The sequence below is a fragment of the Chelonus insularis genome, unplaced genomic scaffold (assembly GCF_013357705.1).
Source record: "Chelonus insularis isolate UGA/USDA-ARS -01 unplaced genomic scaffold, ASM1335770v1 contig_134_pilon, whole genome shotgun sequence".
Lineage (NCBI taxonomy): Eukaryota > Metazoa > Arthropoda > Insecta > Hymenoptera > Braconidae > Chelonus > Chelonus insularis.
Window position 1 is genome coordinate 5317 of NW_023276375.1, and position 18214 is coordinate 23530.

The 18214-nt window shown below is 29.3% G+C and overlaps 3 protein-coding genes across 4 annotated transcripts; 1 reads left to right on the forward strand and 2 right to left on the reverse strand.

The window, feature by feature from the left end:
• Positions 1 to 297: 297 nt before the first annotated feature.
• Positions 298 to 9497, reverse strand: LOC118074284 (mast/stem cell growth factor receptor-related protein Kit-like). 2 transcript variants are annotated; one of them, XM_035095386.1, is made up of 10 exons: positions 8832 to 9497; positions 8551 to 8758; positions 8311 to 8477; positions 7019 to 7262; positions 6821 to 6936; positions 6645 to 6732; positions 4893 to 5307; positions 1227 to 1543; positions 670 to 1134; positions 299 to 534 (listed from the first exon to the last, which is right to left on the reverse strand). In XM_035095386.1, exons 1-9 carry the CDS (start codon positions 9062 to 9064, stop codon positions 712 to 714), a joined length of 2211 nt encoding a protein of 736 aa, XP_034951277.1. In that variant the 5' UTR covers positions 9065 to 9497; the 3' UTR covers positions 299 to 534; positions 670 to 711. The 2 variants fall into 2 exon arrangements, with proteins under 2 accessions (XP_034951276.1, XP_034951277.1); XM_035095385.1 differs by having other exon boundaries at positions 298 to 1134.
• Positions 9498 to 9638: 141 nt separating this feature from the next.
• Taf1 (TATA-box binding protein associated factor 1) lies at positions 9639 to 16393 on the forward strand. Its single transcript, XM_035095384.1, has 4 exons — positions 9639 to 14264; positions 14532 to 14774; positions 14921 to 15986; positions 16116 to 16393. Exons 1-4 carry the CDS (start codon positions 10080 to 10082, stop codon positions 16325 to 16327), a joined length of 5706 nt encoding a protein of 1901 aa, XP_034951275.1. The 5' UTR covers positions 9639 to 10079; the 3' UTR covers positions 16328 to 16393.
• Positions 16394 to 16440: 47 nt separating this feature from the next.
• On the reverse strand, positions 16441 to 17604 carry LOC118074251 (uncharacterized). The gene is made up of 2 exons (XM_035095334.1): positions 16586 to 17604; positions 16441 to 16472 (listed from the first exon to the last, which is right to left on the reverse strand). The coding sequence occupies exons 1-2, from the start codon at positions 17508 to 17510 to the stop codon at positions 16441 to 16443; spliced, it is 957 nt and encodes a 318-aa protein (XP_034951225.1). The 5' UTR covers positions 17511 to 17604.
• Between the last annotated feature and the right edge of the window lie 610 nt (positions 17605 to 18214).

The following is an 18214-nucleotide window of genomic DNA, read 5'->3' on the forward strand; positions in this document are numbered from 1 at the left end:
AGGGATAAACCCTTACTATATGGTAGATTTGCAATCAAACTATTAAACTGACTTTGACAAATTTCAATCAATTCCTATTTTGATATATGGCATGAAATAGCCAACTTAGTGCAATGGATAACTTTTTGATTAATGTTAAGTTTCATTTACTAGCATAAAAATAGATTTATTTTCAATTATTATTTTTGGTACAACACAAAATTCATTTACTATAAATAGAAAGTGAAAATCATTCTTTTACTGAAATATGTGCTAAAATTTCATATTATCCGCTTTAAGTTAAGCTTTAAATTTAATTTATGTTTGATAATATAACCTGATATTGACTTACAGAAATTAATCTTTACCTAGAATATATATATATAGATATATATCGTAAGGATGGATTTTTCACGAATGTTGAGCACAAAAATTAGCTTCGTTAGAGCGTGTTGAGTAATTATAGAACACATTTCACTAGTGCGTGAAGTGTATTTATCAGTTGACATTTTATGTTCTTTCGTCTGCTCCAATTCAAGGGGTCAATTATAAATTCTAGGACAGTATTACTATTTCAGTGGAGTTAAAAAAATACGATTATTATTCAATTTTTTCAAATATAAATTTTTATGATTTGGTAAAAATTAATATTTACATTTTATTGAATCGATATAATATATTTGTACTCACTTATTTATCAATCAATACTTTCACAGAAACAATGGTGAAATTTTAATCAGCAGCGAAAATATTATACGAAGGATTCTCAATAATCACAAAATGTTCATTCATTTTAAATGAATTAATTTTCTGAATAATTTCCTTGAAATTTGGCCTGCTATCTGGCCTTGATGACCAACAACATTGCATAAAGTTATAGAATTCTATTGAAATAGTTGGTGGTTGACTTAAACGACAATTATCTTTTAGAATATACTGCAGCAATTCATCATCTTGAACTTGAGAATAAGGAAATGCTCCAAGTGTTCCAATTTCCCACAACACAACAGCATAAGACCAGACGTCACTTTTCGAAGTAAATGCACGATCTCGAAGAGCTTCGGGTGCCATCCAACGAATTGGTAGTCGACGAACTCCAGCACCACTCTTGCCAAGGACATAAATGCCATCGCGAGATAAGCCAAAATCTGAAATCTATTTCAAGGTTTGTTGATTTTTATTTCTGAATCAATTCACATTAATCATTTATTCATAAAATAATAAGAAAGTTTAATTGTTGCTACTACCTTCAAAGATAAACTTGATGTGACAAGAATATTTCTAGCTGCCAAGTCTCGATGTATAATTCCTTGTCGCTCTAAATGTTCCATCCCCGCAGCAATGTCCAGGGCAAAGCTAATAAATCGATAGTTATCAATCTTACCACCTGTTGAATGATTCCATTTTTTTTCAACGTCACTGATGTAGTTAACATTCTTGTGGAGGTGATTGTTCTCTTTGAACATAGTCAAGGCAGTGGTAGGTGTAGTGGTAGATTCGTTATTAGAAAAAATTGAAAAGCTTCCACTCATTGGAGATACACTTCCCAATATAGTGTATAATGCTGAAATATTCGTTTGAAAAAATCAATTATTTTCCAGTCATCATTGTACAATATCAAATAGTTTGAAATTGGAATAAAAGCCAATTAGTAGTAAAATATACCAAGTATTTCGAATTCTTTTTTAACTTGAATCAGGAGATGGAATTTTTATTAACGTTTTTCATTAATTATATCTCAATCAATTATTACTTTGAACAAAAAGTGAAAGATTTATAACAGTTAAAAAAAATACTTATAAAAGATATATCATGTTTTTTTTTCAAGTATGAGTCCATGAAAAAAGCTCTGCTGTGAAAAAAGAAGACTCAGAATCCTGGAAATTCAAGGTGATATCCGAAGAGTGATTTTAATATAAGGGTTTGGAAGATGGATGATGCTACGGAGTAAACGGAGACACGGAGTACTTTTTATAGTGTTGGGGAGACAGAAGACTAAACACTGATAAGATACTCGAGGTTGTAGACAACAGAATTAAAGGAGAAGCAGAAAAATATTTTGAATGGTTGATGAGGTGAACTTTAAGCGAGTCAATCAAAGAATTGAGTTTCTTTTTTAAAAGATCTCTCGTCTCATTTGAAAAAGAAATAAAAAGGATGTTTAAAATCCTTTATTTCATTTGGAAATATTGATTTTCTTAATAAACAATTAAAATATTTAAAGTTCTAGACAATTTAAATAAAAATTAATCACAGAAGAACTTATTAAATAAATATTTCAATAAATACTTTAAATAAAAAAGCTCTTATTTGTGTTGATTTTATTCCAATCGAGTATTAATGAGTTAATGGACTTACAGTCTATATAAATTCAGTAATTAAATTTCGTTCAATTTCTTTTACAAGTTATTTTATTTAAAAAAAAAAAAAAAACTCAATAATTATTTTAACCTTTCAATTTAATCTAATAGTATTTGACAAAATGTTTCGTTAACTAATATTATCGAATAAATCTAATTACAATTAATGAATATTCTTTTACTTTAACATTTAACGTTAAAAATATAATTTTTAAGTGAAACAAAACTTTACTCAAAATCTTCAAAATTTTTGTTAAACATTTTATCAATGTTTGTTTATTTTACAAGTCTTTTATTCCTTACACATGCATAGAAAGTATTTTTTTAATTTTCAATTCTATGATATTCAATCTGCACGATTTTAATTGGATTTTTCATACTATAAAAACAAAAATATTTTGTTCACATTCCTAGTGTGAATTTTTAGTTTCCAATAACGATATTATATTTTTTAATTCAAAACCATGACATTTTGATTTTATAGAAATAATACGTTTTATTAAAGACACTTTATCATTATTGATTCAGTTGTTTCACAGTATTGACATGATTCACATTGATGAAAACTTTCAGACACTTAATCAATATTTATATGTCTACACATATAATTTTTCTTAAACACGGAAATAATACCGTCAATCAATATTCACAACACTATAGAATTTTAATCCTTGCAATAATATTTTTTATCGCCAATGGTTAATAGAATTAAAAATTTTACATTTTATCAATTTTCCTAACTTACTTGAATGTAAGGTTTATGACACACACAATATTTATACAGAAATCAAAAATTTTGTTAGAGTAAACTTGCAATTTGTCATAGTGATAGACTGTTTTGTTTACATTATCGAACTATTCATTATTGAAGTAAAATAAATAGAATATCATCTGATAGAATAAAAATAAGAGTAATTTTTCATATTTTCTAGCACCAAGTATTTCTGAATATATGGATCTGATAAATATATCTTACAAAGTTGCCATAAGATAGCTTAGTTAAATTGCAGAACTCTATATAGATGTAATTTGTTGGAAGCTTTAGCGGCTGTTTAGTTTCTCACAATATAATTTCACACAAACGAATAATTGAACTGTTGAACTCAAAAATGTATGATTTTTGTATTTCTCTAAAAACACTTACTTTACACAGTTAAATGTTAAGTATAAAGCCCAGAAATAATAAAATTTTAATAGTATTTCTAAGAAAAGAAATATATATTTTTTCTCTTAAAATGTGACCTATAAATGTCATGATATGCAGTAAATATTCTCAGTCAACCTCGATTAGAGGAGCTTTTTTCTTTTGATTTCTGAAATCTTAAATTCAGATTTTAATAATAATACTCAATCAAATAAATCCTAAATAAAAGTAGAAAAGGTCTGGGATCATTTCTATCTAAAGATAAAAATTTAATCAATATACTTTCAAAATATTCCCATTAAACGAATATCTCTCAAAAAAAGGAAAAAAATGCGGCGTAATAATAGATTAAGATTTTGTTTTATATCTATGAATGAAGAATAGATTTAATTTTAATTAAAATTTATTTGTATATTATTAAAATGTTTTGTATTCAGGAATAAAATTTAAATGCAAAGGAAAATATATTATTGAAATAAAGCTTAGTTCCTTTTGAAGCATAGAAAATTTTTTTTTTTTTTTTGGTTCAGTACAATAGATAGTTACTGACTTTCAGCAAACTGAAAAAGCTTAAAATGATTTTTTATATTCAATTATAAGAGACTATTATATTTTCCATTCTATGTTATGTATAAATGAATATTTCCATTTCAGACACATTTTCCTTTCTTTCATAATGTGATGCAATTCAATCGAATTAACTATGTTTTTTACCAATATTCAATTATTTATCATCTCATTGTTCTAGAAATATATTTATTCAGTAATAAAAATATTATCCTGATATAGAACAAGTTTACTTTTAATTAATTTTTATTAGAATATTATTGTTCTCACATAAAAGTAAAATTTTCCTAACTAGAGAAAGGTTGGGTTTATGTATTTAAGATCAGTCGACCTATTATTAACCATAATACCAAGTTTCACACCAAATAGATTGATGAACAAATGTGTCACAAAGAGCAATGTGGGGTTAAAGACCAGTCCAGATTAATCTTTTTCTTTCATTTACAGCTTTCAATTTTTCTTGTCTCCAAATATTCAACCCCTATACTAACATTTTGGGTACTCAAACGATCAATACCTATGAATTTCTGCTTGAATTTTAATGAAAAAAGCATAAAATTAGCTCTTCATGATGTTAATTATTTTTGATGACATTAATGTGAACTTAGTAGTAAGTCCTGTTAATTAAATAATTTATAGTTAATTAATAAATTATTTACTTTAGTTAAATACATTATCAACGCTATTTTCAATTAGATTTTATCGAACACTAAAACCAATTCCAATCGATAAATACTCGTTTATTCATGAAAAGAATATTTCAGATATGCTTCTAAAATGTTTCTGTTTTTTAGCATATAATTTGCAAGTGAGATAAAAACATTTAAAAATATAAGTCTTACTGTCACTGGTGCTAGGTCGTGAGTTAATTGAAGAAGCATCAGACAGCTGGTGTTTGTCCACTACACATTCATTTCTGATCCAGTGAAGGTATGCAAGCAAATCACCACCATCTACATATTCCAATATAGCACAGACAGGCGTTTCAGGTGCAGTGCAACAGCCAATAAGTTTAACAAGATGTGGGTGACACCCAGCACGTTTCATTGTACCTATTTCTTCAAGCAATTGACGTCGGGCTTCTGGTTCATTGGTTGACCCTGATGGATTCGACATTTTTATAGCTATTGGGAAACTGTTTGGTCCATCCAAATACCCTAAATACACTTTTCCAAATTGACCTTTTCCAAGTTCAACCGTTATATTCAGACGATCATATGATATTTCAAGTTTATCTGCTTCATTTAGTGTAGGTACCTGTAACATTAAATACAAGATTATTACTTTTTTTTGTTTAAAAATTTTATGAATTACATATAGATTGAATCTTTTAAATTTTAATAGTGATGATTTCTATTCAAGAGTCGTTTGGAACATTCTTTGTGAAGCAATAATCTATTTTTTACTTTAACCTAGCAGAAAATTGAATTTCATGAGAAAGATTCGAACAATTCAAAAATTATTAGATTGTTCGAAAGAAATAAAAGTTGAGTTCGGCAACTAATACAAGAAATTTGTGCTGATTTACTGGTTTAAGTAATAAAAATCACAGTTGATCAACTGCTCATGTAATATTTATATCATTATTATTGTAACCTTAATAATAATGAAATCAAAAAAGTAAAATAATTTAGTTTTTCTTAACTTTGTTCTTTGATGAAATTTTTCTCGCTCGAATAAATTTTTTCCCTTATCCATAAAGCCTTTTTCTTTCTTAAATAATAGATATATTTGGGGAACTTCAGTAATTGGGTTAAAAATAATGGGAAAAAATCTTGAATAGACGGATAAAAAGTCAAAAAAGCTTAATTTAATAGCGAGGAAATAACAGTATATTAGGTATATCGTATAGAAGATAATGGAGTAGTACTGATGGCTTCTATTTTATTACCTGTTTACCTCATAGACCATTCAATGTATTTTTTATTAATTCATTCATCGTTGATAATAGAGTCATATTTTCCAGGAATAATAAAATAAGATTTTCAAAACATTAAAAATTTTTTTCAACATTATATTTTCTAAAATAAATTACTTAAAATATGGAATTAAATATTTAAATTCCTATGAATAATCTGTTTTCAAAGACATTGACTACTTATGTTAGAACAATTAACTAAATCTGAAGATTGATTTTACTAAGTTAAATCATTTACAATAATTGATTCAATTTTAACCTTATTAACTAGTTTTATCCTTATTAATGTTCTCTTCCTGTTTTAATTCAGAACTTTGACTACCTAAATATTCCTTTGGTTGACCCTTAAATCGTTTGTAATAATTCATTCATATTACTTTATTCAGATTAACTCATGTTACCCTTATTAATATTCATTTTCAATCTCAACTTTTTTGTGTTATTATCAGGAATATCTACCGATTTTACTTAATTAATATGTATATTTTATTTATTTTTTACTTATGAAACTGTTAATGTAATATGAACAATGAACTTATTAAAAAATTATTAGTTACTGAAATTTTGTAACTTAACTCATAAATTTTTCATTTTAGTGAGAATAATTTTTCAATGATTAGATTATTTATGATAATGATAAGAAATCCTTTTATGTAATAAAATCAAATACCAATACCTCCTGTGTTGGATAAAGAATATTGTGTTTCCGCAAAATCGAACTCAACCAATGAGTTCCATTTAGAGGTTGCGGAATAGTGTGTGCTCTAAAAATAGAGAGAATTGATTTTTGAAAATACTGTCTGCTGAAAACGCCTGTGTCGATGTTGAATAATAAATTAAAAAAATAATTACATCGATCGGGAATGGAAAGGTATCGATTTATAATTCCCAAATTTTTGTTTCCATAAATAAATAAATATACCAATTACTATGACTCCGCTACTCACTATGGTAAACCAGATAATCCACTGAAACCAATTTGTTATCAAGTATGAAATAAATTTCAATGTAGCATTACTAATTTTAACATCTAGTTTAAAATTAACTTACTTTATTTTCCATTTTCATTAATTCTTTATTACTATGTTGGCGTTTAATAAAAAAATCAGTGCTGATACCTCGACATTTCTCAGCATCTTCAGCAGCAACAAATATTTTATTAGGTGCATTAATAGTAGAATCTACTAATTTTCCCCGCCACTTGAAGAAAGAAGTATTGGCAGGAACTCGAGTTATTTCTGAAGTATTATAGACAGGCAATCCACTGGTAGACACCATAATTGGCGTAGCATAACTGTTCCAAACAATAACAATTCAATCATTAATTGATGGAATGAATGAAGTATTCTTGAAATAGAAAATTAAACATTTAATAATACTAAGAAATTATTTATAGAAGATCTCTTACACACGCAAACTTTTTTATAAGCAAATAAAATCCCAATAAAAAACACCATTATGCTAGTGTCAATCGAATTCCTTGAATGTACTAAACTACATAAGAATAGTTACTAAATATTATATAAACTGGTGATATTAAATAGCTGGCTTCTTTACTTCTAATTTTATCATAAGAACTAATTTGTAAAACTTATATTAGTAATTGATAGAATATTGATCAAAGGATAAAAATAAATTTGACATAATGTAAGTAATTTGTAAGACTTTTTTAAATAAAAAGCTAACTTTTTGAATATTCATACTTATAAAAAATGCTTATTACTCTTGGTCGCGACTGTATTTGTGCGTTTTTATTTCTTTTGCATTCACATTGAACAGTGTTTGCACACATTCATTCGACTGTTACCTATCTATTTACACTAGTTGAACATATATGTTTGATAATTTTTTTTCTTCATGATAAAAAAAAATTTCCTTTAAATGCAGCATCTATGCAGGCATTTATGTTTACATATTATTTGTTGAATATTAAGAAAAAAATTAATTTTTCGCGTTGTTAACAAAAAAAAGTATATTAGTTATAATAGATAATAAATTATAGTTAAATAAGTAAATATCCAACGATTTATCGATTGAATAAATATGTTAATAAATATGTTAGATCCAAAAAAAATAATCAAGGTCAGCTCTTTTTAACTTATGTTTTTAATAAGATAGATTATGAGTACTGTTTACTGTGACTCCATTAATAGTCTAATAGTTTGTCCAATATTTGAAAAACAAAAATAAAATATCAATGTAGTTACCTATAATTTTTTTAATTTAATATTAACATAATATTGACAAAACTATCAACATAAAAATTCTATCAGTAAAACGTTGCAAAGATTTGATGTAACTTCGTTTCCATACGTAAATGTTATTGAAAAATATTATTTTACCCAATAATAAACGAAGAAACCTTTGAGCTATTAAAAGTTGTGTTCCATTTTATCAGAAAATCTTCTTGATTGGTAGTTGAAACATCGACATCAACTAAAGGAAGTAACTCTTCTGCATTCTGACAGTTACATGATCGATTTACACAGGTGGGTATTGTAATATTGATCTAAAAAAAAAGTTTATGTTATTTTTATAACTTTCATTCTTTTTTTTAAAAACACTTTAAGTTATAAATCAACCTTGACAGTGTGAAAATTGGCATTGATTCGTGGATTAGCAAAAACTTGAACACTGTAGGAACAACCGGGTCGTATAGTCAACTCTGACAAAAACTGATCTTCCGGGAGAATGAAATTGTATTGGGTTTCATTCCAAATAGTAAAAAATAAACTTTCTTCAGGACATGTTTCATCTTCGATATTTTCAGTTAAAGAATTTATTGACAGACTGAAATGAAAATAATTTTTGACATAAAATAAAGGCATTTTACATAAAAGATTGAAATGAATTTTTAATTTACCTATACGACGTTGGAATCCAGGTCTCTGGAGGTAACCAAGAGATATTTAATTTCAATTGAAAATCACCCACATTCTCTACGTGTTCAGAATCTTCAAAAACTTCTACTTTTAAATCGCGAGGCGCATCGTTTATACTTTTTAATACCAATGAATTAATAATTCGAGCATTAGCAAGAATAATGCACTGCATAACCAACACACGTGGAAAAATAATTAACCACTTCAATAACATTTCATTCTAACAAAACTGTAAACACAGCTGACTGCTACAAGATTATTCAAATACTTAAACGTATTTACGAACAATTATTTTTACAAACAATAGTTATTATTCTTGATATTTCATCTTTTTTTCTTATCACAGGTATAGCACAATAATTGTATTGGTAATAGTTTGTTTAATCATTCACAAAAAACTTATATTATTTCACATTTAATTATATAGCATTACTTCTTCAGTGTAATCATAATGTCAACTGTTGAATGATAGACTCAACATTGTAGACTGTTTTCTCTTATCTTTTACGATTTGTAAATTCCTTGGAAGTACTTTTGTGTAAAAGATAAACCGATAAAGCATTTTTTTTATTTTCCTCCTATAAGAAGATATCAAGGAGATAAAAAGATTAGTTTATGTTATTCTGTCAAATAGTTATTAATTATTGTATCCATAGCATTCTATAGAAAGTAGAAAATTTATAAATATAACATGGCCTAATTACTGACTATATGATAATAATATCTGCCTATTTTTAAGGTGTGTGTCGATGATAAGTTTAATTAACTCTGATGAAATGTGATCATTAGTAGTAAAATACCTTTTCGGACATTTATAAATACACAACAAAAAAAAAATGTCTACTAACACGGCCGGTAATTTCACGACTGATATGTGTCAATGATAATTTTTTTATTTCGACAACTAGATGGCACTACTGAACATTTCCTATCGGCGGCATTTGCGCATCATTTTTGCGCATTTGGGTTATGGTGGCATTCAGTACAGAGTATTTTTATCTCGTAAATACGCGTACCGCCAAAACGTACGATAGATTTATTTATTTAATAAAAAAAATGTAAATACGATAATAAAAATGGATAATTCATACTGCCTAATGTGGTGTATAAATTATTGTGAAAATTAAATTTTAGAGTAAACCAATAAGCTAAGTTATTGAGTTTATAACCTACAAGTGTTCAATCGTTTTAATATTTTTTTACGAAATAAAAGTTCAAATTAAATAATCATGGGTTCATCAGACGAAGAAAATGAGATGGATAATAGAGGTATTAATATTACTGGATTTTTATTCGGGAATATTGATGAAAACGGTCAGTTGGAAGATGACATTCTTGATGACGATGCTAAACAACATTTAGGATCACTTGGTCGTCTTGGATTAAGTTCTATTCTTGATGAATTAATGTCAAATGATGTAAAAGAAGAAAAAACTAATATAAATAATGGTGAAAATCATGACACAGGACCAATTACTAATGGAGATGATTATAGCCATCATCAAAATGATGATGACACTGACTATGATGCTAAATCACCTGGAGCATTAGATTTTTCAGATATCAATGAATTAGCAGATGATGTAAGTGAAGGAAATACCGTGGCTGCAGTTAAACCAAAAACTGAAAAAGAAAACACTGATTATGATGCAGATGATGAAGAAAACATTAATAAAACTGATAAACAATTAATGCCACCACCCCCAGTACCTGAAGAAAAAGAAAATCTCACACCAGAAGAAATTGAAGCAGTTCGACAGCGCAAATTAGAAACTCCTTTAGCTTCAATGTTACCTTCAAAATATGCAAATATTGATGTAACTGAATTATTCCCTGATTTTCGTCCTAATAAAGTACTTCGATTTTCTAGATTATTTGGGCCTGGTAAACCAAGTAGTTTACCACAAATATGGCGAGGAGTAAGAAAACGACGAAAGAAAAAGAAGCATGACATCAAAGATTCTGATTCAGGTTCAGATCAAGACGAAAAGAAATCTAAATTCAAAGGCTGGGTAATGAATTATGCACCTGATCCAAAACCTGAAGAATGTGCTTCGGATGATGAAACAAAATTATTGAGGCCTGTTGAAGATAAAGAACAAGCTGGTAAACCTGGGGTGAACGGTGAAAATGGAGATTTAGGTCCTAAAGTAGCAGATTGGCGTTTTGGGCCCGCACAAATTTGGTATGACATGTTAAAAGTACCTGAAACTGGAGATGGTTTTAATTATGGTTTCAAATTAGTTGAGAAAAAAGATTCTTGTGATAATGAAAACGAAAAAAAATCATGTGAAAATGACGAGGACTTACAAGAGGATGCATTTTTGATGGTATCTCAGTTACATTGGGAAGACGATGTAATATGGAATGGTGATGAAATTAAACATAAAATGAAATCAACAAGTAAAGCTAATGCGGCAGGTTGGGTACCATCAAGTGTAAACAGAACAGCGCAGGCATTTAGTCAGCCTGGTAAAAGTGCTCAAGCACCAGTAGCTTTTAATGTAAAACTGTCAACATCACAAATCGTGACACCACTTCATATGCAAACACCCAAGAATAAATTACCACAAGGAAAAGGAGTTCAACAACAACGAGAAGATAATTACGACGATACCTGGTACTCAATATTTCCTGTAGAAAATGAAGAACTTGTTTATGGAATGTGGGAAGAAGAGGTGATATGGGATGCTGAAAATATGAAGAAAATTCCTAAACCAAAGATATTAACATTAGATCCTAATGACGAAAATATTGTTCTTGGAATTCCTGATGATATTGATCCTGCCTTACTTCATAAAGAAAATGGACCACAACCTAAAGTCAAGATCCCCCATCCTCACGTCAAGAAAAGCAAGCTTTTACTAGGTAAAGCTGGAGTTATTAATGTTCTAGAAGAAGATACTCCACCTCCACCACCTAAATCTCCTGATCGTGATCCCTTCAATATATCCAATGATACGTATTACATGCCAAGATCTTCGGAAACAACATTACGACTTAAAGTTGGTGGTGGAAATTTAATCCAACATAGTACACCTGTCGTAGAACTTCGAGTACCTTTTGTTCAAACACACATGGGTCCAATGAAGTTAAGAAACTTCCATAGGCCAGCGATAAAACGATTTAGCCATGGTCCTCTTGCTCATCCTGGCCCACATACTGTTTTGCCGTTACTAAAACACATTAAAAAGAAGGCAAAACAGCGAGAACAAGAAAGAATTGCTTCTGGAGGAGGAGATGTATTTTTCATGAGAACTCCAGAAGATTTAACTGGAAAAGACGGTGAGCTAGTACTTGTTGAGTTCTCAGAAGAGCATCCACCATTGATGAATCAAGTTGGTATGTGTTCTAAGGTCAAAAATTATTACAAAAGAAAAGCTGGTAAAGATGCAGGACCACCTAAATATAAATATGGAGAAACTGCTTATGCTCATACAAGTCCATTCCTTGGTATTTTAACGCCTGGTCAGAGCATTCAAGCAGTGGAAAATAACATGTATCGAGCTCCAATTTATGAGCATAAAATTCCATCAACAGATTTTCTGGTAATTAGAACTCGTCAACAATATTACATCAGAGAAATTGATGCAATTTTTGTTGCTGGTCAAGAATGTCCTCTTTATGAAGTACCTGGACCCAATTCTAAACGTGCAAATAATTTTGTTCGTGACTTTCTTCAAGTTTTTATTTACCGTCTTTTTTGGAAATCACCTGACACTCCAAGAAGAATTAGAATGGATGATATCAAGAAAGCTTTTCCATCACATAGTGAAAGCAGTATAAGAAAACGTTTAAAACTTTGTGCTGACTTTAAAAGAACAGGCATGGATTCTAATTGGTGGGTGATAAAACCAGATTTTCGATTGCCAACAGAAGAAGAAATCAGAGCTATGGTATCTCCAGAACAATGTTGTGCTTACTTCAGTATGATTGCTGCTGAGCAAAGACTGAAAGATGCTGGATATGGAGAGAAATTTCTTTTTACACCTCAGGATGATGATGATGAAGAAATGCAGCTAAAAATGGATGATGAAGTTAAAGTAGCACCTTGGAATACTACCAGAGCGTATATTCAAGCAATGAAAGGTAAATGTCTGTTACAACTAGCGGGTCCAGCTGATCCTACAGGCTGTGGAGAAGGATTTTCGTATGTCAGAGTTCCCAATAAGCCTACTATTAGCAAAGAAGAACAAGAAGCTCAACCAAAACGAACAGTCACTGGAACTGATGCTGATTTAAGAAGATTATCGTTGAATAATGCTAAGGCTTTGCTTCGTAAATTTGGAGTTCCCGAAGAAGAGATAAAAAAACTATCACGTTGGGAAGTGATTGATGTAGTACGAACTCTTTCAACAGAAAAGGCCAAAGCTGGTGAAGAAGGTATGACTAAATTTTCGAGAGGTAATCGATTTTCTATTGCTGAACATCAAGAACGATATAAAGAGGAATGTCAGAGAATATTTGATCTTCAAAATCGTGTGCTATCTTCTGCTGAAGTTTTAAGTACAGATGAAGGCGAAAGTTCTGATGAAGACAGCTCGGATATTGAAGAGATGGGTAAAAATATTGAAAACATGTTGTCGAATAAAAAAACCAGTTCGCAATTGTCATTGGAGAGAGAAGAGCAGCAACGTCAAGAATTGAGAAAAATGTTAATGGGAGAATCACAGGATCAAGATAATAAAAAACCAAAAGAAAAGAAAAAAGATGATGAAGAAGATAGTCGTGATCAAAGTCAAGGTTTCAATTCACAGCAGGGACGTGTTTTAAAGATTTATAGAACGTTCCGTAATCCTGAAGGCAAAGAATTCACAAGAGTTGAAATTGTACGTAAACCGGCTGTTATTGACACTTATATTAAAATCAGAAACTCTAAGGATGAGTCATTCATCAAACAATTTGCAACTTTGGATGAAGCCCAGAAAGAAGAAATGAAACGAGAGAAGAGAAGAATTCAAGAGCAGTTGAGAAGAATTAAAAGGAATCAAGAGCGCGAGAGAATGCTTGGTGGTGGCTCTTCTGCCAATAATTTCTCTTCGTCTAATATGCTTGATAGGAGCAACACCAATACTCCTACTACCACCTCATCCAGTATCCTTCCATTTAATAATTTCCCATCCACTTCTTTAGCTTCTAAACATTCTAAATCCGAACCTTCTCCATCTAAACGTAAAAAACCTAAACTTAAACCAGATCTTAAACTCAAGTGTGGTGCTTGTGGTAATGTAGGGCATATGAGAACTAATAAAGCTTGTCCATTATATCAGAATAGCATGGCTACTACTGCGCCAGTTAATGTGGCCATGACTGAGGAGCAAGAAGAAGAAATTGAAAAACAACTCAACACTGACGATCAAGATCTTGTTAATGTTGATGGCACTAAGGTGAAACTTTCATCTAAGCTCATTAAGGTAAGTCAATGTTTGTCATTAATTTTAAATGCTTTTTTTCTGCTAACATGAATATACTTGTTTCTTGTTTTAAAATTTAATGAATAATTTGATTATTCATTTTTAATTAAATTCTCAAAAAGTGGAAATCAATCTTCATGTTTTTTTTTACAACAAAATTTTATTCACAATTTTATGATTTTCATTTAATAAACATGATAGTTTAGCCACGAGTAATTTTATATCTGTAATATAATGAATAAAAAACATACTTAAAATTCATTCTAGCATGCCGAAGAAATGAAAAGACGTACATTGTTACTCAAAGTGCCTAAGGATGCAGTAAATTCAAAGAAACGACGTAGAGCTACTGGAGATGATCACTGTGATTATCTCAAAAGACATCAAAAGCCTGTTAACAGAAGACGTACTGATCCTGTCGTTGTAATGTCAACTATCTTAGAGAGTATACTTAACGAAATGAGAGATCTTCCAGATGTTCAACCATTTTTGTTCCCTGTTAATGCAAAGGTATATTAAGATTTTTTTAATTATATAAAAGAAGTTGATTTTATATCTCATTTATCACAAATTTCTCTAAATGTTTAGTAAACCAAAGTTTAAACTAGTAGTATAGAAACTAAAAGTTGAAATAAACTTTTAATATTTTTTATTAGGTTGTCCCGGATTACTATAAAATAATAACTCGTCCAATGGATTTACAAACAATTCGTGAGAACTTAAGGCAGAAAAAATATCAGAATAGAGAAGAATTTCTCTCGGACGTAAATCAAATCGTTGAGAATTCAACTTTATACAATGGATCTAAAAGTTCATTAACTGTCGCTGCGAAACGAATGTTAGAAACTTGTGTCGAAAGACTTGGCGAGAAAGAGGACAGACTGATGAGGCTTGAAAAAGCAATTAATCCACTTCTTGATGACAACGATCAAGTTGCACTTACATTTATTCTTGATAATGTTGTTAATAACAAACTTAAATCTATGGTTGAAGCTTGGCTATTCCTTAAACCCGTTGATAAGAAAAAATTCAAAGATTACTATAACATCATTAAGAGACCTATGGACTTGGAAACAATTGCGAAGAAAGTTGCAGCGCATAAGTATCACAGTCGTTATGAATTTCTCCATGATGTTGAGCAAATATTGGAAAATTGTGCTCTGTATAATTCTAAAGAATCGTCGTTTACAAAGAAGGCAGAAACTCTTGTAAGAGTTTGTAAAGAAACATTAGACGAATACAGTGATCATTTAACACAACTTGAAAATAATATTTCTTTGGTTCAACAAAGAGCCATGGATCAAGCTGACATGGATTCATCTTGGCTTGGACCTGATGAAGAAAACTACACGATTGCTGAACCAGAGTTTAGAAGAAGTGAAACAAACTCTCCTGATAATAACTTTAGAAAGTCTAATATGGAAGATTTTGATTTCGTTGATGTCGAAGGTGATGTTGAAGCAGAAGGAAGTGCAAAAAGTACAAAGAAAAAAGACGTTCTTGAGGAGGACTTACAATTTTCTAGTGAAGATGAGTTTGATGAAGTTCCATTTGCATCAGAAGATCAACGGGAAACGGGAGATTTGGATGCTTTAGAGTTAGGAGAAATGAGAGATTGTGAAGAGGTTCCAGCTGATGATGACAGTCAACAAGCGGCTGAAGCAATGGTTCAACTAGGAAATGTTGGTTTCTATGTAGGGGATCAACAACTTATTCAACAAGGTAACTTAAAAAATTATTTAATCAATAACATTGATTTTATTGTGTTTAATTGATAATAATAAATGTTGAAAAATATATTTAAATAACTGAAGATATTAATAAAAGTTAAAAAAAATTATATTTTTGCAGAAGAAAGCATGGATGTGGATCCTAACTATGACCCATCCGATTTCCTTTTGGCTGGTTTACCACCAAGAGCAGAAAAAGTTGAAACTGATAAAATACATGATGATTTGGCTGTGTCTGAAAGTGATGAAGAAATAGAAACTGTAGAGGAGCCAATAAAGCAAGAAAATCAACCTCAAAGTCAACCTGATGAAGATGGTGATCTCTGGTTTTAATCAATTGTAAGATATTTGTAAAATAAATTATTATAAATAACATTGTTAAGTATACATTTTTCACGTTAAAAAAACAAACAAATGTTAAATTCTTTATAGATTGTAGATTTATATTATGGTGAAAATTTATTCACTCTAACATTGACTAATTTTTAGATTGTAAAATTACGTGAATGAATAAATTCACATTTATTATTTAATTATATTATATTTTTTATAAATTTCAGATAATTCTTTTAATAGTTTTTTTTTCTTCACTATTATTATTATTTGTATTTTTGTCAATTGAGCGAAAGCATTTCCATAAGCCAAAACGTACTTCCCAGTTAATAAAGAATAATTCAGGTTTATTCCAACGTATATAATGAACAGCAAAAATATAATGAGTTTTCAGTGGAGGATTTAATTGAGGTGCCCATTGTGCTCTTTTCATCATTATTTTGTTGACATAAGCATAAAAAATTTTAGCATCATGAATCCAACATATTAAACTCAAAACTGCCATAACAGTCGCATGAATATGATAAGAAACTTCGCGGTTTATGGCTAAATTCTCGAGAGCTAATTTTTGAATATTCATTACCAAACAAACTACAGCTGCAGCAGTAAAACCAAATGGTATTTCTACTACCAGCAAACAAATTGTGCAATATGTAGACTCAAGATTGAGTTTTTTTGATGAATGTTTCATAACACTTTCAACTAAAGTATCATGAATAAGTTCTCTATGTTGTCTTAGAAACTCCACGTCTCTTTGATAATGATTTTTGTTACATTTAACATTATATTTCACATCTTGAAAAAATATTTCTGGTGATTCAAAGTATGTTTTATTTTTATTTCTATCAATCAAGTGTTGAAATATTCGATTTCCTAAAAGATTAATTAATGGATCAGATGAATAAATCATCTGCATAAAAATGTGTAGCACGTCTTTTGTAAAAGTTTCTTCCAATAAGTTCGTTTCATAATGATACGCTGCATGTTCTACGATCTTTCCTAGTTCCCATATGTATTTCTCAGATACATTTGTTTCAAGAATCCATGAACATATTTTAGAAATAATTGAAAGTAGTGAATCATTACTTAATTTACCAATTATTATGCGCAATAAAACTTCTAAAGAGTCTTTTAAATTTTTGTTTCTCGATTTTTTCACTGTATTTATTCCACTATGGTACATAATTAAAAGCTTATTGATGACTGATAATATTTTTTTTTCATCAAACCAAAAAAATTCTTGAAAAATGTTGATTAAAATGTTGATAATGGCTTTGGCATTGTCATCATTAACTTTTTTAGTTTCAGAAAATTTTATTAAATAATGTAAAATGCTTTCTTCATTTCTATTTAATTGTAAAAAGCCTACTATCACATCATAACAACACTTTTGTGATTGCCATAAATTTTCTTGATTTATCGTTTTAATAATAATTTTAATTCTTTGTGGAGACTTTTCTATCGTATATATAGACAATAAATCATAGTAACAATTTTTTATTAATTCATAACTTTTGGTGGATTTAAGTTTTGAACTCGATTTATATATTTCTTCGTCACACATGGAAAGAATTTTTATTGAACAGGGGAGAATTTGACGTGGTCCAAGGCACTTCAATTGTATTTCTTCGGAATTGTAAGTTATATCAAGTAGAAGGTTAAGTAACTTTGGCAATTTGTCAGCCATTGAATTTTTTTGACGTTCAGAAACTTTTAAAAAACATAAATTATACAATTCTTGTATTTTTTCATTAACTTTGTTTATTGTTAAAGGTCTTCTATTTTTTTTAGATAATATAAATGTAAGCATAATTTAATGTTTATAGATATTATTTTTAAATAAATTTGTTTTTGGTTTAAAAGAATTTTATCCAGATCACTAGTTCT